General features: G+C 44.7%; 1 protein-coding gene across 3 annotated transcripts in view; it reads right to left on the minus strand.

Moving 5' to 3' along the window:
* Positions 1-16,049, minus strand: part of KLHL13 (kelch like family member 13) — a 91,714-nt gene extending 75,665 nt beyond the window's left edge. Inside the window, exons 1-2 of one of the 3 annotated variants that reach the window (XM_044305720.1) lie at positions 16,028-16,049; positions 15,705-15,781 (exon numbers count right to left, since the gene is read on the minus strand). In XM_044305720.1, the coding sequence (XP_044161655.1) occupies positions 15,705-15,757 (53 nt within the window). In that variant the 5' untranslated portion in view covers positions 15,758-15,781; positions 16,028-16,049. Of the gene's footprint in view, positions 1-15,704; positions 15,782-15,864; positions 15,909-15,929 lie in introns of those variants that run through there. The other 2 variants (XM_044305718.1, XM_044305719.1) reach the window with 2 other exon arrangements.
* Between the last annotated feature and the right edge of the window lie 7,381 nt (positions 16,050-23,430).

Consider the following 23,430-nt stretch of genomic DNA (forward strand, 5'->3'; position numbering starts at 1 on the left):
GCTCTTTTTGCGGAACGGAGGGATCGCGGACCCATTTAAGTGAATGGGTCTATGATCCCCATGCGGCTTCCCCACAGGGGGTGCCCGTGCATTGCGGACCGCAATTTGTGGTCCACAGCACTGGCTTTTGAAAAGGATTCAGCAGCTTATTTTTAATTTTTTTTAAGAAACCTCATCCTCACCGCTGGTACTGTAAAGTGCTGCAGATTTTCAGTACACAAGTCCATGGTGACAAACATTTAGTCCTGTGTAAATGTAACCTAAAAAAGGACCTGACCAAGGATAAACCATTAATCAGACGCTCGGACAGTTTGGGCAAGAAACAGCATAAAAACAAAGTAAGGGGCCACCAGCCAGCAAAGCAAGTCTAGATTACATTACAATGCAATATAATGCTGTAGAACGCACATCTACACAATATGCAAAGCTTGGCCAAAACCAGCGCTGCACAAAATTCTATATCCATTGTTCTTATCTGACAGACACACACACAAAAAAAAAAAAGCACTAAAACTACATCAAGTGTATTTACTGTCCTGGGCTTTTATGGGGAACAGAAAAAATAAAAATAAAAAAAAGTCCGCAGGAAAAACTTGGCTGGAGCAGTAACAGAGGTTTAGAGCCAGCCTGTGGTGATGAAAGGATATCTGGGAACTAGCGCAGAGTTTATTAATGGTGTGAAGAACAGGAAGGGAAAATAAGTGACAAGGACACACACGAGTATGCTGACCAACTAATACTTGTGCCCCACGGGACCATGACAGACACTTTTTATACCACAATTAAGGCTGCACATATACACTTCCGTGAAATATCAGAATTTGTTTTCCCCAAAGGACAGAGACAAGAACGGGCTACATGGTAGAAGCAGAAGAGCATCATGTGATGTGAATGTGAACATTATAATAGGAATAAAGGCTGATTTGCAATTTTTTGGACCATCCACCACCACCCAAAAAAAATAAAAAAAAAATAATACATTTTGAATTAAAAAGCTATAAAAGTCTAATGCACTCCAAAATAGAGCCCAAAAAAATACAGTACATAGAAAGTAGGGTTGTTTCGGGTATTCCCTCCCTCCTTCTCCACTGTCTGGCTGGAGAGAACATAGCGCGCGCCGAGCACCATGTTCTCTCTTAGGACGCGGCTGCTGCTCAGCCCAATGAAGTGAGCGGGCTCTGAAGCTGCCCGCACCACTGCCACCAATGATTGTGTGCCTAATTAAAGCAGGAGGCGGGACGGGGGAGGTCACCTTGTCCCCCCAAAAAATAGGATAGGACTGTTCTATTATGGGCCTGACGTTCAATAAAATGCGGAATGTCGCAATACTTTTTTATGGTATCGAAACCTAATCAAAATTTTGATATCGCAACAACCCTAATAGAAAGTTGCAACTGAAAAAGTTTATTGCATTTTGCACCTTTTTCCCGCAAAAGGAAGGGGGGGACGGGGACGCCAGTGCTCCTTATAGGGCAAATACTAATAAACGCTTCCTTTGTTGAAGAGTTCACTAGTGGAATAGGACCCAGGAGCACTGAATACAGTGTTAGGGTCCATTCACACGTCCGTTGTTTCTTTCCTGATCTGTTCTGTTTTTTGCGGAACAGATCTGGACCCATTCATTTTCAATGGGTCCTGAAAAAAAATCTGACATTGTGCTGTCCGATTTTTTTCAGGACTCATTAAAAAAAAAGGAATGGGTCCAGATCTGTTCCGCAAAAAAACGGAACAGATCCGGAAAGAAACAACGGACGTGTGAATGGACCCTTACTTGTGATGGCTGTACTCACCGCTCTGTGTTTGCCACACGCTGTGCTGTGACCTGCGCATAGCGTGAGGACATAGGTGCGCTCTGTGAACTTACGCTGTGTGACGTCGAGTCAGAGCACAGCGCAGCAGGGAGAGCGATGCATCTCCCTAGTGGTGGCGGTGTCCAGAGAAGGACACGAGAGTTAATTATTTTCTCAGATTTGAGGGGGTCTTAATTTCAATTTCTCTACTTTAATAGATAAGTAATAACTATTTTTGGAGTTATTACTTTACATTTCCCATATGTCTACTTCATGTTTGGATCATTTTGTGAATGCAATTTTATTTTTCGGGGACGTTAGAAGGCTTAGGCCACTTTCACACTTGCGTTTCAGGGTTCGCCTGTGAGATCCGTTTCAGGGATCTCACAAGCGGCCCAAAACGGATCAGTTTAGCCCCAATGCATTTTGAATGGATAAGGATCCGTTTAGAATGCATCATTTTGGCTCCGTTCCGCTCTGGAGGCGGACACCAAAACACTGCTTGCTGCGTTTTGGTGTCCGCCTGGCGATGTGGAGTCAAACGGATCTGTCCTGACTTACAATGTAAGTCAATGGGGACGGATCCGTTTACATTGACACAATATTGGTGACTTTCAATGTAAAGTCTGGAGTCCCTATTAATATACCATCGGATCAGAGTTTTCTCGAATCGGATAGTATATTTTAACTTGAAGCATCCCCATCACCATGAGAACGCCTCTATGTTAGAATATACCATCGGATTTGAGTTAGATCGTGAAAACTCAGATCCGACAGTATATTCTAACACAGAAGCGTTCCCATAGTGATGGGAGGCTTCAAGTTAGAATATACTAAGAACTGTGTACATAACTGCCCCCTGTTGCCTGGCACTACCCGATCTCTTACAGGGGGCTGTGATCCACACAATTAACCGGGGGCTGCCAGACCCCCCTCCCTCCCCAGTATTAAACCACAGGCTAACAACCAACCCCCCCCCCCCCCCAGTCCCAGTTTAATCGCTGGGGCTCCAATCGGTTACCATGGCAGCCAGGACGCTACTGCAGTCCTGGCTGCCATGGTTACTTAGCCTTTACTTACCTGCGCTGTCTGTGGCCGGCCGGTGCTCCTACTACTGGTAAGTGACAGGTCTGTGCGGATCACAGCCCCCTGTAAGAGAGATCAGGTGGTGCCAGGCAGCAGGGGGCAGTTATGTATACAGTTCTTAGTATATTCTAACTTGAAGCGTCCCCATCACCATGGGAACGCCTCTGTGTTAGAATATACTGTCAGATCTGAGTTTTCACGAACTCAGATCTGAAAAAGCTGTTATGCAGACGGATCCGCACTGAACAGATACCATCGTTTGCATGTATAGGTGCGGATCCGTCTGTGCAAATACGGAGACGGATCTGCACCTAGCGCAAGTGTGAAAGTAGCCTTAGAAGTTTAAAATGCAAATCTTGAAATTTTTCAGAAAATTGCCAAAACTTAATTTTTAAAAGGACCAGTTCAGGTCTGAAATCACTTTGTGAGGCTCACATAATAGAAGCAACCCAAAAATGACCCCATTTTAGAAACTACACCCCTCAAGGTATGCAAAACTGATTTTACAAACTTTGTTAATCCTTTAGGTGTTCCACAAGAATTAATGGAAAATTGAGATGAAATTTCAGAATTTCACTTTTTTGGCAGATTTTCTATTTTAATCCATTTTATCCAGTAACAAAGCACTGATTCTGTAAAATACAGAAACACCCCATTTGTGATCATAAACTGCAGTACGAGCACAAGGCAGGGCGCAGAAGGAAAGGAACACCATATGGTTTTTGGAAGGCAGATTTTGCTAGACTGGCTTTTTGACACCATATCCCATTTGAAGCCCCCCTTTGATGGACCCCAAGAGTAAAAAACTATTTTTGTACTTTAGGGTACCTGATTTTTGGTTGCTCTATATTAGGGATCGACCAATATTGATTTTTTTAGAGCAGATACCCTGTGAACTTTCAGGCCGATGGCTTATACCGATATTCTGTGCATTTTCATTTTTTGAAAAAAATATAAATAAATTCTGTTACGGCGTTCATCACAGATTTTTTTTTTTTACAAGTTAATAGTTTGGACTTTTTAGACGTGGTAATATGTGATATGTTTATTTATTGTTTATATATTTTATATGTAAAATTGGGAAAGGGGGTGATTTATACTTAATATTTTGGTGTTTTTTTTGTTTTGTTTTTTTTTTTACTTTTTCTTTAATAACCATTTCCCCCCTTAGGGGCTGGAACCTGGGATCTTTTGATCCCTTGTCTTATTCACCCTAACAAAGCTCTATTGGGGTGAATAGGACTTCACTCTCCCTGCTGCCCTGTGCATAGTTCACACAGCAGCAGGGATCTTACCATGGCAGCCAGGGCTTCACCTGGCTGCCATGGTAACCGACCGGAACCCCAGGATTACACTGCTGGGGCTACTATCAGAAGCTGCCACTGCACCAATAATGATGAGGGGAGGGGACTGCCACCAATTGACAGTGTTCATTTGAGGGGTTAGGTCACGTGAAATTTTTATAGAGCCGGTCGATACCGACGCGGCGATATCCAATTATTATTTAAGTTTTACACAATATCATTGCTCTCTCCCTCCCTCCACACAATCCGCACTGACCACAGCACATCAAGGGTTAATGCGCCGGCATCGGAGATTTCACCGATGCCAGCACATGCTGCAGGGGTCCGGCTATCAGTGACTGCCGGGCCCTGCCGCAGATTGGGTGGGCGCATCTCCTGCACCCGCCAGGATCACCGTGTACATCGCCGGTCCTTAAGGGGTTAAAGCATAATTGACCAGTTACAGCAAGGAAGAAAGAATGTGAGAAACTAAAAAAGATTAAAGGAGTTTTCCACCTTTTACAGACTGATTATCTATCCCCTGGCAAATTAATCGATCTGAATTTCAGGAAAAATTTGATTTGCTGCGAAGCTAAATTTTCTTGTGGTGGTAAATCCCCCCCCCCCCCCCCCCCCCAAAAAAAAAAAAAATTACTTACCTCATCCATTTGATCGCGATGGGCCGGCTGCTACCATCTTGATTGAAGATCTCACACATCGCTGTGCGTGGTGATGTACGATGTCACCCTGCCAGACGACGTGACGACGCAATTGCGCTAGATCTTTAATCAAGACGGCAGCAGCCAGCTCTTCGCAAGCAAATGGATGAGGCAAGTATGATTTAATTTATTTAGTTTTTTATTTTACATGTTTTTCGTGTTATTAAATGCCGGGATCAGCTATGAACACGGCATCTGAGGGGTACAATGACGGTACCGCTCCCCGTCATTGCACCCTCTACTTACAAAGAAATGCGCTTTATGACAAAGTAATTTGTCACAAAGCAAATCTTTTGGTTAAAATTAACAAAGCAGTCGAATCGAATTTCTGAATATTTCGCTCATCACTAGTCATCAGCGTTTGATTGGCGAGGGTCTGACACCTGTCGATCAGCCGTTTGAGAAGGCAGCGGCGCTCACAGCCTTCTCGCTGCTCCCAGTAGGCTACTGACATTACGACTATATGTCAGCACCGGTCTGCCTTATTAAAGTAAAAGGGAATGACCTGCGCCCAGGCTACATGACCTATAGTCGTGACGTCACTAGCCTACTGTGAGCAGTGGGAAGGCGGACCCTCACCAATCAGATGCTAGATCAGTCGGTAAAAGGTGGATAACCACTTTACTGCAGGAATAGTTACATTGTTAACTAAACCATCATCCAAGGGTAATAATCCCATTACAGAGAAAGGCAAAGGAACTTGGGCCGCTCACAAATGACCCTTAGACAGACGGGCCATCAGGTGATCACAGTATATATGGGTATATGACACCTGCTGTATCAAGGTCCTATTCTGTTCTCTTTTCAGAAATCAGTTGCATTTTAGTTCTTGTTGCAACAACAAGGTAAAGCCCAAGGTATCTCACCCTGAAATCACATGCACTGTAAGGACACTGAAAGAGGACCTTTCATCTGCTTTACTTACAGGAGATAAATACTTGTACTTATGGGGTACCCCCGCTGATGCTGCCACCCATTTATTTAATTTTTTAAACATCGCCCCTATGCCCGCCTGAAGTTCTCGCGCTTAGTATGTAAATACGGAGCATCAGAACAGGGAGGAGAAGACGCCGCCAGGGTTTCTCAATGGGAGTCTCCTTCTCCCTGGCTCTGCCGCGATCCAATCACATTGGAGGGTCACAGCCAGGGAGGCCCTCTTCAAAGGGGTCATCAAATTTCCAAGTTATTATTATGTAGAGAAAGGTAAGGGGGTTATCCAATTTCTCAAAAAAGCCCCATGTGCCGGGCCCCTCAGAGGGAATATACTTACCCCACTCCCCCACTGCTGCTTCTCCATGTACACAGTGTGGGGGATAAAGCAGCCATTAGCAGGCGGGGACGAGCCTCCCTAGCGTCACACCTGCGATGCTAGGGAGGCTCGTCCCCGTCTGCCATTGGCTGCTCAAACCCCCCCCCCCCCCCTCAATCGGTATAAATTATCGGCTATCGGGCTGAAAGTTCACAGATTATCGGTATCAGCCCTAAAATAAAATAAAAATCTATATCGGTTAGGGATCGACGATTATCGGTTTTACCGATATTATCAGCCGATATTGAGGATTTTGACTGTTATCGGTATAGGCATTTATTTTGCCGATATTCCGATAACTTATGGGGAACACAGATCGCGCTGCTCTCAGCGCTCAGTGTTCCCTCAGCAGCAGCACAGGGGAGAAGGAAGCAGTGTCTCCCTCCCCCTGTGCTGCAGCCAATGGGAGGACAGGGGACAAGAGAAGGGGAGGGGCTGTGGCCACTGCACCACCAATGAAGAGAAATCTCTCATTCATTCAAATTGAACAGGAGGCGGGAGCTGGCTGCATGATCACATAGCCGGCTCCCGACCTCTACGAGCAATAGCTGCGATCTCCGGTAGTTAACTCCTCAGGTGCCGCGGATCGCAGCTATCGCTCATAGAGGTCGGGAGCCGGCTATGTGATTCTGCAGCCAGCTCCCGCCTCCTGTATATGAATAAATGAGAGATTTAACTTCATTGGTGGCGCAGTGCACCCCCCCCCCCCCCAAGCCCCCCCAGTATTAATTATTGGTGGCGCAGTGCGCCCCCCACCCCAGTATTAATCATTGGTGGCGCAGTGCGCCCCCCCACCCAAGCCCAGTATTAATCATTGGTGGCAGTGGCCACAGGATCTCTCTCCCCTCCTCCTCCGATCGGAGCCCCAGCACAGCACAGAGCAGCAGGGACAGTGTGAGCTCCTATTCACCCTGATAGAGATCTATCAGGGTGAATAGGACAAGGGTCTAGTCCCTAAGGGGGCTAAAAGTTAAAAAAAATAAAAACCAAAATATTAAGTATAAATGAAAAAAAGATTTAAAATATATATATATATATATATATATATATATATATATATATATATATATATATATATACACATACATACATACATACACACACACACACATTAACAATAAACATTAATTTTCAGCAGATTTGTGTAGGAATTTTTATTTTTTTTCAAAAATGAAAATACCCAGAATATCGGTATAAATTATCGGCTATCGGCCTGAAAGTTCACAAATTATCGGCCCTAAAAAAAATCAATATCAGTCGATCCCTAATATCGGTCCCTAGAAAGTACCTTTCATATAGCTAGACAAACAGTTAACCCTTTGTGACAGAACGGCTCAATATTTTTAGCCAAAAATGAGTAAAATGTAATCATAAAGTTGCCCATGAAGGTGTACATAGCCTTTCTGCAGCATGCATTGCCAATGTACGCTATGGATTTCCACTTCAGATTTCACATTTTGCATTGCATAATGCAGGAAGTAACAGTAGAAAATTCACCCTGTGTGGCCTTCTCCTAAAGGGCCACACGTTTTTACGTCCAGGCTGGTTATGAGCTCTTTTATGTGATTAGATGGATATTTATTGCATAGGAAGTCTAAAAACACAAAAGGCTGTGTGTGTGTGTGTGTGTGTGTGTGTGAGAGATATTTGTCAAAAGCTGGACTTCCCATTTCTCACAGAGTCCGCCTGCTAGGGCTCCAGACCTCCGCATGATCACGAAGAGACTCAAATACAACACGTAATAACAAGGCCTACGCATATGAATAAGCAGAGATCATTGCGTGTCCTCCAGGACGTATGGAACCTCCCGAGTGTAATAGAACTATAAAGAACACTGCTGTCTGCAGAGGATCATGTGAACCTGGTGATAATATTTCAAAGGTCTCGCAGGAACACGACTAATGACATTTTCTCATGATGAAGTCATTCGGCAATCAGACTAGAATCACAAAGTAAGGCCGCCCTGGACCGCGCAGTCGTCTTCTTTCCATATTTGCACGAGAAAGTAGGGTTAAGACTGCAGCATATGCTGAATGCAGAACCTATAAGATGAAAGAGTTCCTTTTTCAGTAAACCTCTAAGGCCAAGCAAAAAAGGGAAACTCAGCCAATTTCTTAAGAACTGGAACCACAAGGTTAGTTTGGCTTGTGACCAAGAAAAATAATGCAAAGAAAAAAAAAAGCCTAAAGCTATAGCCCCATTAACATAGCAAAAGTAAACATTATATATCCAGCCACAGCTATGGCTACTTTCACACCTGCGTTTAGGTGCGGATCCGTCTGGTATCTGCATAGACGGATCCGCACCTATAATGCAAACCTTGGTATACGTTCAGTACGGATCCGTCTGCATAACTCAGTCAAACAAAAAAAGGCTAAGTGTAAGTGAAACGGATCCGTCCTGAGTTACATTGAAAGTCAATGGGGGACGGATCTGTTTACAATTGCGCCAATATTGTGTCAATGTAAAAGGATCCGTCCCCATTGACTTACATTGTAAGTCAGGACGGATCCGTTTGGCTCCACATCGCCAGATGGACACCAAAACGCAGCAAGCAGTGTTTTGGTGTCCGCCTCCAGAGCGGAATAGAGGCGGAACTGAGCCAAACTGATGCATTCTGAACAGATCCTTATCCATTCAGAATGCATTGGGGCTAAAGTGATCCGTTTGGGGACGCTTGTGAGAGCCCTGAAACGGATTTCACAGGCAGACCCAGAAACGGCAGTGTGAAAGTAGCCTAACAGCCATAGATGTGTGTGAGAGAAGCCCAATCCAGCTACGTATTAGTCTCATTTGTGTTGTTAATTCCAGTATTGAGATCCGTTCCTTTAGGATGCCGTTGTGAGAAATAAAAATAACAGGAAAAAAAACGGATCCGTCACTAAATACATTGAAAGTCAAAGGGTGATGGATCAGTTTTTTTTTAGGCTCTTAAAAAAAATTCTGTCACCATTGACTTACATTGTTTTCAGTGCCGTATCCATTTTTACGACCGCAGCTTGCAGCGTTGTGTCCGGTCACAAAACTGAATGGTGCCGGAACAGAAGACATCCTGAACAGATCTCTTTCTATTCAGAATGCATGAGGACCATGCACATGTGAAAGTAGCCTTAGCTGGTGGCCCCGACATCTAGCCTTGTTAGGCCAGTTTCCAATGAGCGTGTTCACTGCGTGAAAGACGCTCCGTGTGCGAGTGAATTCCCATACTGAACCCTGCTGATCTGACTGGATGCCATTATGACAGTACAAATCATTACAGTGGTGATCGGGCAGAAACACACCACATTATAAGTTATAAGGGCTCATGCACACGACCGCGCCGTGTTTTGCAGTCCGCAAATTGAAGATCCGCAAAACACTGATGCCACCCATGTGCGTTCCACACTTTGCGGAACGGCTATCCATAATAGAAATGCCTATTCTTGTCCACAAAACGGACAATAGGACACGTTCTATTGCTTTTGAAGGCTATGGAACGGAGCAACAGATGCGGACAACACACAAAGTGCTGTCTGCATCTTTAGCGGCCGCATTGAAGAGAATGCCGCACCAAACAACATTAGTGTGCATGAGCACTATTGCTGTGTGCTCCTGGTCAAAGGAGCAAAGTTCACTGCGGGAATTCACGCTCCCACACCAAGCATGTTTAATGCAGTGAATACACTGGCCTAAGGGGATATTAAAGGGGTATTCTGCTTGTCTATTAGATCGGTGTGGACCCAACCACTGGGACCATCGATCACGGGTGCCCCGTACTCCCTGCAGCCCTCTGAAAATGAAATGAGCAGCCAGTCGCCTGTGTGCAGCTGCTCCATTAATTTCTATAGGAATTACAGAGATGGTGATGTACTCGCATGTGCAACCGGCTGCTCTATTTATTTCACGGGGTCTGGAAGGGATACGGGGCCCCCGTTCTCATGATCTGTGAAGGTCCAACCCCCACCGATCTGTGAAGGTCCAACCCCCCCTCTCCTGTATGTAGGGGATAAGGGCTAACAACCAGAATACCCTTTTAAGAATGACAAGTACCACATTTCTAAGGCTCTTGCAAACTGCCACCCTACTGCGTCATACAGCCTCTAAGTCAGGCATCCTCAAACTGCGGCCCTCCAGCTGTTGCGAAACTACAACTCCCAGCATGCCCGAACAGCCTACAGGTATCAGCCTACAGCAGGGCATTGTGGGAGTTGTAGTTTTACAACAGCTGGAGGGCCGCAGTTTGAGGATGCCTGCTCTAAGCTGTACAGAGCCATCATAGGTACCCCTGGAAGTCTCAGGGGCCTTACTATACCTATCTAAGGCTTCTTTCTGCGCGAGTGCAAAGCGTTTTCATTTGTTTTGCACGCGCGTGAGAAAAATCGTCATGTTTGGTACCCAGACCCAAACTTCTTCTTTGATGATCTGTGAGGAAAAGGATCTGTGGTGACATCACTGCGCTCATCATATGGCCCATCACATCATCCATGGATCATGTGATGGACCATGTGATTAACGAAGTGACGTCACCACAGGTCCTTTTTCTCACAGATCAAAGAAGAAAACAGAAAGAAGCCGGGCTGCGCAAAAAAGTGGATGAGGAGAGTTAAATTATTATTTTTTTAACCCCTTTTTTAATCCCAATTTTACTAATCATTTTGTATTAAGAATGCTATTATTTTCCCTTATAACCATGTTATAAGAGAAAATAATATTGATCGGGTCCCGATCGTCTGCTAGCAACCATGTGTGAAAAATCGCTTGCTTGCAGATGCTTGCGATTTTCAAGCAGCCCCATTCACTTCTATGGGGCCTGCGTTGCGTGAAAAACGCACAATATAGAGCTGCGTGAAAATCACCGCTCATGTGCACAGCCCCATAGAAATGAATGGGTCCGGATTCAGTGTGGATGCAATGCATTCACCTCACGCATTGCACCTGCATGGAAATCTCGCCCATGTGAAAGAGGCCTAAGGGTGCCTTCACACGTGGAGGTTTTTGTGGCAGAAAAATTCTGGGAGTGAAAATCTCATACTGTTTTTCCTAGACCAGGTTCTATAACAGTGAACCTTTTAGAGGCCGAGTTCCCAAACTGCAACCCAAAACCCACTTATTTATCGTAAAGTGCCAACACGGCAATTTAACCTAAATACTATAGTTTAATAATAGTATATATATTCCATGTACTTTATCATTTAGTTATTAAAGCCTGCCTACATTCAGTGCGCTGCCTGTGCTGTCCATAGTGCGCCCTGCGCTGATGAATGGCATGAAAAGTCTAAGGCATATTGGTACACCATAGACTTTTCACAGTGCGGTTGCCCACAGAGAGGGCTCTGAGTGCCACCTCTGGCACCCGTGCCATAGGATCGCCATCACTGTTCTATAAGATGCATTGATTCTAGGGCAGAGTATCTTATAGTATGGGGTGGTATGGAGTCACCAACTAGCGGCACATGGTGTACAAACTCACAAGGACTCCGTGTGTCACCATCCAGGCAATGCCACAAGCATAAGCACCTGAGCAGGAATATCAGAAGATCTATCTGCTGTAATAAAGCAATGAGAGCTTTGTCTTCAACTCAAAATGTAAAGTAGTCTCCAACTGGTAAACCAGTCACACAGCCGCAGTACACAATACATATTGTCACCTCTGTGGGAAGAGAGGAACCAATTTTCACAACTCTCTGGCAGTTCATAAATAAGGAGGAAGGATTTAGAGACGTGTCATGCCCGGTCCAAGACGTCAATGTTAGGCCTGACACCTACACGATCGAGAACAGGACCTCATATGGTGAGATAATGAAGGTGTCCGATTAGAAGAAGTGTTCACTACCAGACACTGTGATTTTTTTATATTGATCACTCAATTATATGTTGATCTATCAATTACGTGTAAAGGGCAATAACCACAGCTCTACAGAGACACATGCATCAGAAACTGCGCGGCTACCACGTCTGAAAAACCAAGGTGAAAAAGTACAGACATTATACCACTGCATCCACCCTATACATTCCTCTACGAAACAAGTACATCAACAGATCATTGCTGTCTCCTGTCCTGTTTGCTACAATGTATCAGTAAAGCTTAATGTCCAGATTGTGCAACTACAAGAGGGAACAATAGGATAAGGTCTGTTGGGGGTTTTCAATCTATGGAGGTAAAAAAAGAACATTTCTTATTCACCAAGGCTCCTTTCACATCACTGTTTCTCCTTTCCATTCTCTGGCAGATACCTAGGCGTAACGGAGCCTAAAGACCCTATAGACTAAAATTGGGTCCGTTTGGTGTCCGCTCAGAATATGATTATAGTCTATGGCGTCTTTAGGCTCCATTAGGTCTCAGTTATCTGCAGAATCCGTCCTTTCCGGTCTCCTGGAGGGGGGACCATTGGATGCCAGAAGCAGGATGTGTTGCACCAGGCGTTCCCTCTGGTGGTCCACCTGGGGCATGGGCCAGCCTGATCAAGAGAAACTGCGGGCAGTATTTTATAATTTGGCACAACCACACCAGGGGGAAGTTACACTGGATCGCCTTATTTGCCTCATTTCTTGTGACTTAATTTATGGCAAAAAACTAGAATAAAGGAAGATGAATCTGCCAGGGGCCTTGTCCCCTTTTCATAAAGTGGCGAGTGTGGCATAGCAGCGCCTCTTGCAAAAAAACTGTCACAGTGGCATTTAAAAAGTCACAAACATGGAGTTTGCGACTTTATGCCAGAGAAGTAGCGGGGAAGAACGATAGATTCCCCTCAGTGAGTTTGCCCACTAGCATTTCCTTTATGGCATTTTTCCCCCAATAGAGAAGGTGATGGGGAAAAGGCCTGAAAAGCTCCAGCAGAAAGACAAAAAGTGCTGCCTAATTTACAAAACTGTAGTAGCAAAATATGCAAAAAAATACGGGTGCAAAAAAACACTAATAACACAAAAGTGTAAAAAACCTATATGTGAAAGCAGCCTTGGGGCTCATGCACACGTGTGCCGCCTGTGCCGTGCACTGGGGATGCACAAGCACGTCCGTGTTGCCGGCGCTGACAGGTACAGACCTATACAATTTGAACGAGTCCGCGATCAGTCTGCAACTCAAAAAAATACAGCATATTCTATTTTTCTGCTGTGCTGAGACAGAGAGCGAAATGCCTTCTGCTTCGTGTCTTCCGGACCCATTCAAGTGAATCGGTCCACATCCGTGATACGGTGCGCCCTCGGCTGATGCCCGCATACTGCAGACCTGCTGTTAAAGAGGAACACCAAAAAAATATCAATAAATAAAATAATGGAGCTTATAGGGTACGACCACACACCGCAGTCATGTTCTTATCAAGCCAATTACAACAGCACCGTTTAGCCCGTCTGTAAACGTCCATGTGACACCTGTAATACTGCTCGGCCATTAACCCCTTAGTGAGCAGCCTGTTTTATCTTCCTTTTTTCTCATCGTCGCGTTCCAAAAGGTATAACTTATTTTTCCGTCTATATAGCTTGTTTTTCTGCAGGACAAGCTGTAGTTTTTAATGGCGCCATATTGGGGTACACATAACTAACAAAACAGCAATACTGCCACTGCGTTTTTATGTAATAAATTTTACAGCATTCATTTTTCTGTATAAACAACATATCTTCATTCTCCGGGTTAGTACGATTACATTTTACTACTTTTTTGTAATAAAAGAAAAAAATGTTTTTACATTGCCGCTTCCCAAGACCCATATTTTTCTTTCTTTCTATGGAGTTGTGCAAGGGCTCGATTTTTGCGGGGCGACTTGTATTTTTCATTGGTATCATTTTGGAGTAAATAGGATCATTTTGATCGCTTGTTATTACGTATTTTCGTGGCAACTAAGAAAAAAATGTGCAATTCTGTATTTATTTATATTTTACAGCGTTCACCGTAGGGAATAATTTACATGATATTTTTGTAGCCCGGGTCGTCATGGACACCAAACATATGGGGGAAGTGTTTTTTTTTTTTTTTTTGCAGTTTTTTTCATTGAAAGCAGATTTTCAATGGAAAAAAAATAAAAAAAAGCTTAATTTTTTTTATGGGATTTTTTTCGTTGAATAAATGAGTTGGTTTTTTTTTGTCACAAGGGGACTATAAAACAGACAGCGCAGGAAATTACTGAAGACTGGTGTGGGGCCTACATCAGACCCCAGGCAGCCTTCACATACATCGGCGACCCACGAAACTCGCATTTGTGGGGTGCCGATGGGAAACAGGGGGAGTCTGCTTCCTCTGTCAGCACATTACATGCGGCGGGCGCCATTGCCGATCCAGGCTGTTAGAGCAGGACCGCGGCCCGTTAGTGACACATATGGGTGGTCACTAAGGGGTCAACAATGCAAATCGACTGAATAGCGCGGCCCTAATAAAGTTTAGTTTTAGACTAGGTCTCCACGAGGACATTTGTTGTGCGACAATTTTTATAACGGTAGTCTATAGTGTCGCACTGCGACTGTCACAAAAAATCAATTTAAGATGGATTTTTCTGCGACTGTCACGTCGCATAATGCAGTGCGACACCATAGACTGCCATTATTAAAATTGTCGCGCGCCAAAGGTAGTTGTGTAGACCTAGCCTTAGCCTGATGTGACTTGTACAGCCGTGTGGTTTTTTACTGCAGCGCAATATGGTCATATTCTAAGGCCCCATTCACACGACCATATTTTTGGTCCGCATCCTTTTTTTTTCCTTGGGGGGGATTGGATACGGATTCATTCATTTCAATGGGTCCGCAAAAAAATGGAGGACAACACTACGTGTGCTGTCCGCATCGGTGTGTCCATTCTGTAGTCCTCAACAAAAAACAGAACTGTTTTGCGGACAAGAAATCGCATTGTTATAATGGAAAATACGCAAAATACATCCGGCCGTGTGAATGCCCCCGTAGGCGAATATCAGATGAGTGTGTCACCTGCAGGAAACGTACTCCGTGTGGGACACTGCTCTCGCCACCGACAAGAATAGGCATTTGAAACATAATGCGGAACACAGGCGGCTGGCCTCCGTTTTGCAGATCTGCGAACCGCAAAAATGTATACAGTCGTGGGAAATATATATGTTATTCAGTGAGGTACATGGGGGGGGGTGTTTAGCAAACCTGGTGGTTGCCCATAGCAACCAGATTCAGCCTGTCATTTTGCCAATGAAGCTCTAAATAATAAAAGGTTAAAACGTATTGGTTGCTATGGGTAACTACGCCAGTTTCAATAAATATCCTATCATTTCAGGAATTTGGAGGGCATACGCCACAATGATTGAAACGCCACTAACGCCAGTCTCGTCACACGAGGTCACACCAGCACCTCCAAACAGTGTGAAAGAAAGGGGTTCAGGTGCAGACCACCATGGCTACAATGTAAAAGCAAACAAGGACTACAAGTCTCAGCATGCTGCCACACAGCACATTCCCATAGACTTCACACAAGTAAGTCGTCCTGAGGTGGAAGTCATGCTCCACAGCCCAGCCAGGCTGAGAGCGATGCTGGGAGTGGTAGTCCCACCACAGCTCCATCCTAACGTCCGTCCAGTGCCCCTACCTGTCCAGCAGCCCGGCCGGCAGCACTTCCCCCCGGGGTACAGGGTAGTCCATGTCTTCCCGTCAGCACACTGGCTTCTGTCAAAGAGAAACAAAACCAGTCAGAGCCCAGGACGGACACACACGACTCCCCTCTCAGCAACCGTCCGCAAACTTCCTACCGGACACCTGGCCGCCGCCTCCCGGTCGCAGCTCGGTAGAGACTGCCTCACAAAAAGTTGCTCACCCGTCACCGCAGAAACTGTCCGGCCCGGGGCGGGACGCTTTGGCGCGCTCCCGCACTGGTGTGTGCGCGCCGCCGCTGCCGAGCAGAACAGGCCTTACCCGGTGACGTCACCGCACCCCGCTCCAGCTATAACAACAATAACGAACAGGTTCAGTGTCCGGGGACAGCAGGAGAGGGCGGGGCTTAGCGCTGAGCTTCTTGCTTCATCAGGGCCAGCGCTTGGAGCGCTGATTGGTGGACGTTCCGAGAGAGAGAGGCGGGGCCGGGTGGCAGTCCGGCTCGATGATTGGCTGAGCTGCGTGAGCTGAAGCTTGGAAGCAGCTGATGCTGCATAGAGGAAGTATGAAGGGAGCTAAAATTAGTAGCCTGGGTATAGCCGGCGGCGCGAGCGTAGACGTCACATGTGCAGGTCTCTGTGCACACACTGGCCGCGGTAACGGACATTGACGTGGTATTGTACACCTTGGATATTATAACCCTCGGTTTGAACCAATAGGAATTGGTTTCATCAGTCGGAAATTTTCGATAAAAAAAAAAAATGTGCAAAGGAAAACTGGCTTAGTTGCCCATAGCAACCAATCAGCTTCCACCTTTCATTTTCCAAAGTAGCTCTGAAAAATGAAAGGTGGACTCTGATTGGTTGCTATGGGCAACTAAGCCAGTTGTCCTTTAAAGTAGTTTTGATTAATCTCCCCTTTTAGGCTGATGCAGATGACCGTATGTATTTTGCCACACAACGGACAAGAATAGGACATGCTCTATATGTTGTGCGGGGCTATGGAACGGACATATGGATGCGGACACGTCCTATCCACACAAATAAATGGAACGGACATGGGAGCAAAATATGTTCCTGTGCATGAGGCTTTATTTGTATAATTGTAATCATTGGGAGCGTTCACTCAGGTTTAGCACGCCCCATCCCCCATAAAACAAGACATCATACATGAAATAGTGAAGGCAGCCTGGTCACTAAGGAGCTTGTCCAGGTTGTAACATTCACGCCGATGAGACTGCTGAACCCTGTGATTGGCTGCAGTGGTCACAGGGGCTGGGAATGGAGCAGCAGCGGGACCGAGGGCAGCTGTGTGTGTTCAGGGGCCCGGGTCCGAAACTATATGTATGATCGCTGGGAGCCCCTCGGTAATCTCTGTCAGTCCCATAGGAGTGGTGGTGTGTATGTGTGACCCCCGCCTCATTCAGGGGATATGGGCCCCCCAGGGATCAGTTATCGCCTATCCTGTGGATGAGTTGCTATGGGGGAACAATCCTCTTTAAAGGGGTTTTTCGAGATTTTGATACTGATGACCTATCCAGAAGATAGGTCATCAGTAAAAATAATCTTGGAAAACCCTTTTAATGGCATATTCCCAGGGTATCCTCTAAATACCTGATAGCTGCAAGACCCACCTCTATCTGCTCAGTTTCTTTTCTGTAGCATCTATAGAGTGATGTCATCTCTTCATTTATTGCCCAGGTACTATGGGGGTCAGGGAACCCATGGACGTGAATCTTCACCGTTCTTTTATAGCAGATCGATAAAATGCTTCTGATGGGGATATTAAAAGAGTTTTCCAAGATCACTGTGATTTTAAACAGACCTGCTCATATAGTTGCTTACCACATCTTCCCACTGCTTTATTTAACAATTTGGACTCTTCTGACCCATTCTGATTTGTTTCCATCCTGTATGTATCACTTTCTGTCTCTGTATCCAACCAAACCCATGATGCACTTCTCCTTCCTCTGCCACAGCTCCAGCACCGCCCCTAACAACGCCCAGCTAGTTTATAGCTCCTCCCACCCAGCTAGTTACATAGATACGCCCCTATCACTGCTCCTAACACCCAGCTAGTTTATAGCTCCTCCCACCCAGCTAATTACATAGACACTCCCCTAACAACACCCAGCTAGTTTATAGCTCCTCCCACCCAGCTAATTACATAGACACTCCCCTAACAACACCCAGCTAGTTTATAGCTCCTCCCACCCAGCTAATTACATAGACACTCCCCTAACAACACCCAGTTAGTTTGAAGCTCCTCCCACCCAGCTAATTACATAGACACTCCCCTAACAACACCCAGCTAGTTTATAGCTCCTCCCACCCAGCTTATTACATAAACACTCCCCTAACAACACCCAGCTAGTTTATAGCTCCTCCCATGGACATAACATCACAGGAAATAAGAAAGGATGGACATGGTCATGTGACCTCTGCCCAGAACGGGCGATAGAAGCAATAAAGGGAAAAGAAATACATGACAATTACAGCGACCTTCATAAAGGGTTATTGTAAAGGATGCTGATGCAGAAACAACTCAATTATATGAGCTAATAATCGTCATTAACGCTGGGTTCCCATCACGTTTTATGCGTTAGAAGAACGACATATACGTTAGAAGAAAAAAAAAAGATACAAAAACGCAGCAGGGCATGTTCTAGTATTCTGCAGAGACCCGTTATACATGGTAAAAAAAAAAAGTATGCTTTTATTATTTTAGTTTTTTTTACAATAGAACTCTATTGTGAACGGTTGCTAATGTATGCATCAAGCTACATGCACACGACCGTATGTGTTTTGCGGTCCGCAAATTGCAAATCTGCAAAAAAAACAGATGATGTTCCGTATGGCATCCGTTTATTTTTTTTGCGGATCCATTGTAATAATGCCTATCCTTGTCCGCAAACTAGAAAAAAAAAGGACATGCATTATTTTTTTTTGCGGAGCAACGGAACAGACATTCTGTCATAGGACAGCTGCGGTCACAGGGAGGTGTGCCGTGGCCAGCGGGAGCTGTCAGGCAGTAATAGACGCTTGTAGCATCCAGCTACAAGCGTCTAGTACAGTGTAAAATCTAAAAGCCTGCAGGGAGCGCTTTTTGTTAGGTAAGAGCGCCACCTGCTGGCTTTAAAATGAAATGTCAGCCTGCAGGCTGGGAATTAACCTCTTCCTGTCTTGACTGTGGCAAAAAGGGGTTAATGAACTTAAAAAAAAAAAAGTGAATAATAAAAAAAAAAAATTAAAATTAAAATATCCAAATTTCCCTAAGATGAATAACATAAAAAAAAGTCACTTTGAAGGGGCTTGTTGCGTTTTGGCGCTGTACAAGGTTTTTCTGGCAGTACGGTGCTATAGAACCATCAATAGAAAAATAGGCTGCCAAAATGCGCTCCAGTCTTGCGGCGGGCCCTGCCAGTAGATAAATTACATAAATAGCGTCCATTTTAAGGGTACAAGCGTACGGGCATGGTTTTAGAAATGTTTTGTCTTGAAACCTTTGTTGATAAGAAAGGAAAAATATATTTTTTTTCAGAATTTTCACAGTTTTTCCTTAAATATATATTTTTTTTAAATATTATTTCCATCATCTAATGGCACAAAAAAAAAAAGTTCTAAGGTGTCCCGAGAAAATAATATCAAATTGTTGCAGACGGGCTCAGAAATGAATCAGTTATTTGCAGTTAGATAGACGCATTGCTGCAACTGAAAAACTGGCCCGGTAAACACTCCGGTAATGAAGTGGTTAACGTATACGTTTTTCGTAACATGATGTGAAGCCAGCCTTAGACCAGGACTAAGGTTTGCTCCGCTGGGCGCAGTAGTTACAGAGTGACAGTACGACTGCTCGGCATTCCCGGGCATGGTAAGAAGCCGGGTGACAGGTCGCTGACACACATGGAAGGTCTATGGGCCATTACCTGTGATAAGTAATGTGGCCACAAGCTTAGTGCGCCCTTTAACGTGGATGAACTGCTCACTGTGAAGGGAATGTATCAGAGTCGCATTCTTGGCGTAATAGGAGTTTATTTCACATGACACATGTATGATTCACCTTACATACTGTACCGTTCATGTATGTGATGCATGAACTGCTGGAGCCAGGAGAGCAAAGAGTGGACATTCCACGAGAGGCGTCCTGTGCCGTGCGTACCCGCTGTCTTCAGCACAATAAAGGCTAATGTCTACAGCAGGCGGTATTATGTCTATGACGTCTCAGGTTGTTATTGAGCGAATCGACTTCGGATGAAACAGTCGATTCGCATAAAACTTCGTTCCAATGCTGTACGGAGCAGGAGCTCCATACAGAATTAGAATGTATTGGCTCCGATGAGCCGAAGTAAAGTCGCGCGAGACTTCGGGTAATAACTTCATAAATTAATTTGTACTGTAAAAAACAATTTCCGGAACTCGGGTTCGGTTCCACGGTACCACTTAGAACTGTAAATGTTTTTTTACAGTACAAATTAATTTATGAAGTTATTACCCAAGGTCTCACAAGACTTCGCGAAGCAATAACTTCGGCTCATCTGAGCCAATACATTCTAATACTGTAAGCTCCGTACAGTATTGGAACAAAGTTTTTATGCGAATCGACTTCGGATGTTTCATCCAAAGCCGATTCGCTGATCCCTAATGAAGACATATCGGCTCCAGCGGTGGCAGAAGTCAAGCCGAGTATGATCTCCTACGGAACTCCCTTTTTATTATCAAATTAAACTTTTTTTGCTGCATTTTTCCTACTTTTTTTACATGCTTTTTTGGCAAAAAATGGTGCGCTCACATGGTATCTAAAGTCTATATTGAAATAAGAATTGCACTACACACAAGGGGCAGATTTGTTTTTTTCACATGGTATTGAGTATCGCAATACTTTTTTATGGTATCGAAATCGAATCAAAATTTTGGTATCGTGACCACCCGACTTCTGAGAATTGCGATAAAATGTTGGCGCTAAATGTTGCATATTAGACCGAGCCCCCTTTCCCACTAAGCCACAACCCCTTTATGATAAGCCACGCCCTCATCAGGCAAGGCAGATAATTTCTCTAAACATAGGCCTCATGCATACGACCGTTCCGTTTTTTGCAGTCCGCAAACCATGGATCCGTAAAAAAAATAGAAGCCTCCCGTGTGTCTTCCACAATTTGCAGAACTGAACGGGCGGCTCATTGTAGAAATGCCTATTGTCCGCAAAACAGACAAGAATAGGACAGAAGGGCTACGGAACAAAGCAACGGATGAAGACAGCACATGGAGTGCTGTCCGCATCTCTTGCGGCCCCATTGAAGTGAATGGGTCCGCATCCGAGCCGCAAGAACTACGGTCGTGTGCATGAGGCCACATAGACGTGCGAAACTGAGCCACCAGTTTACGCCAGAATCGAGGTGCACTGATAATAGTAAACGTGGGCTAATGCTTTTATGTTTGTGGCATTTGTCAGGCCATCTAGAACATTTTTATGGTGTTGTTTTTTGGGGGGGTTTTAATCAAAACACAGCCTGTGGTGTGGTGTTTGGGGTGTTTTTTTTTCCTCTAGGATTTTCTGTGGGGCTTGAAAACACCAGAATAAAGCATGTTAAAATGCCCCAAATAGAAAAAAGTTACAAAATATGATAGTAAAAAAAAGACACAATAAATTTCACTTAAAAAATTCATGATATTTTTTTAACAATGCTGAAAACAACTTCACAAATCCTTAGTCAGAGCCCACATGTTGTATTGTGTACAGTGCTGGGCACCTGCGCACAAGACAGGGCAATAACTGGAATGGGCGGACTACAGTACCCAGAAAGATTGTCAAAATTAGGATTATTCCGTTTACAAAAAAGATGACTGAGGGGAGATCTAATAACTATGTATAAATATATCAGGGGTCAGTACAGAGATCTCTCCCATCATCTATTTATCCCCAGGACTGTGACGAGGGGACATCCTCTGCGTCTGGAGGAAAGAAGGTTTGTACACAAACATAGAAGAGGGTTCTTTACGGTAAGAGCAGTGAGACTATGGAACTCTCTGCCTGAGGAGGTGGTGATGGGGAGTACAATAAAGGAATTCAAGAGGGGCCTGGATGTATTTCTGGAGTGTAATAATATTACAGGCTATAGCTACTAGAGAGGGGTCGTTGATCCAGGGAGTTATTCTGATTGCCCGATTGGAGTCGGGAAGGATTTTTTTCCCCCCAAGATGATGGAAAATATTCTTCTACCTCACAGGGGAGTTTTTTGCATTCCTCTAGATCAGCATTGCAGGATAATAGGCTGAAGTGATGTTACTATATAAAGGCAGCAGGGTGGCTCAGTGGTTACCACTGGTGCCTTGCAGCGCTTGGGTCCTAGGTTCATATCTGACCATGGACAACATCTGCATGGAGTTTGTATGTTCTCCCTGGGTTTCCTCCGGGTGCTTCCATAGATGGCATGAGAACAGATACAATTCTTATTGGCAGTAAGAATTTCCCAGTTATGAAGGTACACGCCACATAATTACTGTGGCACGGGCATCCATGACAACATTTACTAATGTCAGTGCGTTTAGATTCTGTCACACACTGTGCCAAAATTTGGTGCAATTTGTGGTACAAGTAGTTTTTCAGAAATCCTCTGTACCTAGTTTGCCAAGAGGTGTGGCTTCAGGGAAGAAGGTGTCACCTAATTTGCAACATTTAGCACAAAAATTGTGCCGCAATTCTGGCATAAAATTCAGTCTCAGACTAAGCCAATCAATGGTTGGTGTAGAGCTAGACAGAGGTGTCTCTCCCTTCACCACATTTATCACCCAGCCTGAGCCCCTGTGATAAATTCGGTGCAGGTCATTTATCAATAAACGGCATTTTACTCTGGCCTGTGATACCCCCTGGCGTGCACCTCGCATCCTCCATTAGTCTGTGCGCCTATTTTGAGATTCCAGTCTTCATTTATGCCAGTTTCCTGCAGTAAATGAAATTTGCCGGGGCTGATGGCCCAACCTCACCGCTCTCCCACACCGCCCGTGCCACTCACCAGTGTTTAAAGCTGCATTAAAACGGCATGTGTGACAATATTTTTTTTAAAGTTGCAAAACGAGGTCTTGCGACTTTTCTACGCACCAAGCAGTCTTAGTAAATGACCCCCAGTCTGTCTATGTTTATGTCATCCATAGTATTAGTAAATCTGCTCCATTCTCGGTTATGTCTACTCGTACTGTAGAAGTCTCTTTCATTAGTGTAAAAAATATGATTTTTTCCATACAAAAAGATCCATACATAACTATAAAACTGGTAAAAAAAAAAAAATGCAAATTATGACAAATGAGACATATACATGCAAATCGAGGTCTTAATTACTTATCTCCTTTCCCGAGAGCTACACTCGGTAAGCTAATTAGATTGCTGTGTGCTGCGTATCATGATCAGTTATGAACCAATACACACAGGATTTGATTTTAGTGTGGACAGTTTCCCAGCATGCAGTGCAGCAACTACAAGCACAGACTAATGGCTCGTTCACACGAACGTGTGATGCCCGTTGCCAAATTGCGGATCCGCAATACACGGGCACCGTTCCGTGGCCATTCCGCATCATGGACTAATTTCATTCATTTCAATGGGTCCGCAAATCCGGAGATGAGGAACGGTATGGAACACTACGGAAGCACTACGGGGTGCTTTCTGGGGTTCCGTTCCATGCTTCCACACCGCAAAAAAGATAGAACTTGCTCTATATTTTTGCAGAATGG

Source organism: Bufo gargarizans, chromosome 9 (genome assembly GCF_014858855.1).
Source record: "Bufo gargarizans isolate SCDJY-AF-19 chromosome 9, ASM1485885v1, whole genome shotgun sequence".
Lineage (NCBI taxonomy): Eukaryota > Metazoa > Chordata > Amphibia > Anura > Bufonidae > Bufo > Bufo gargarizans.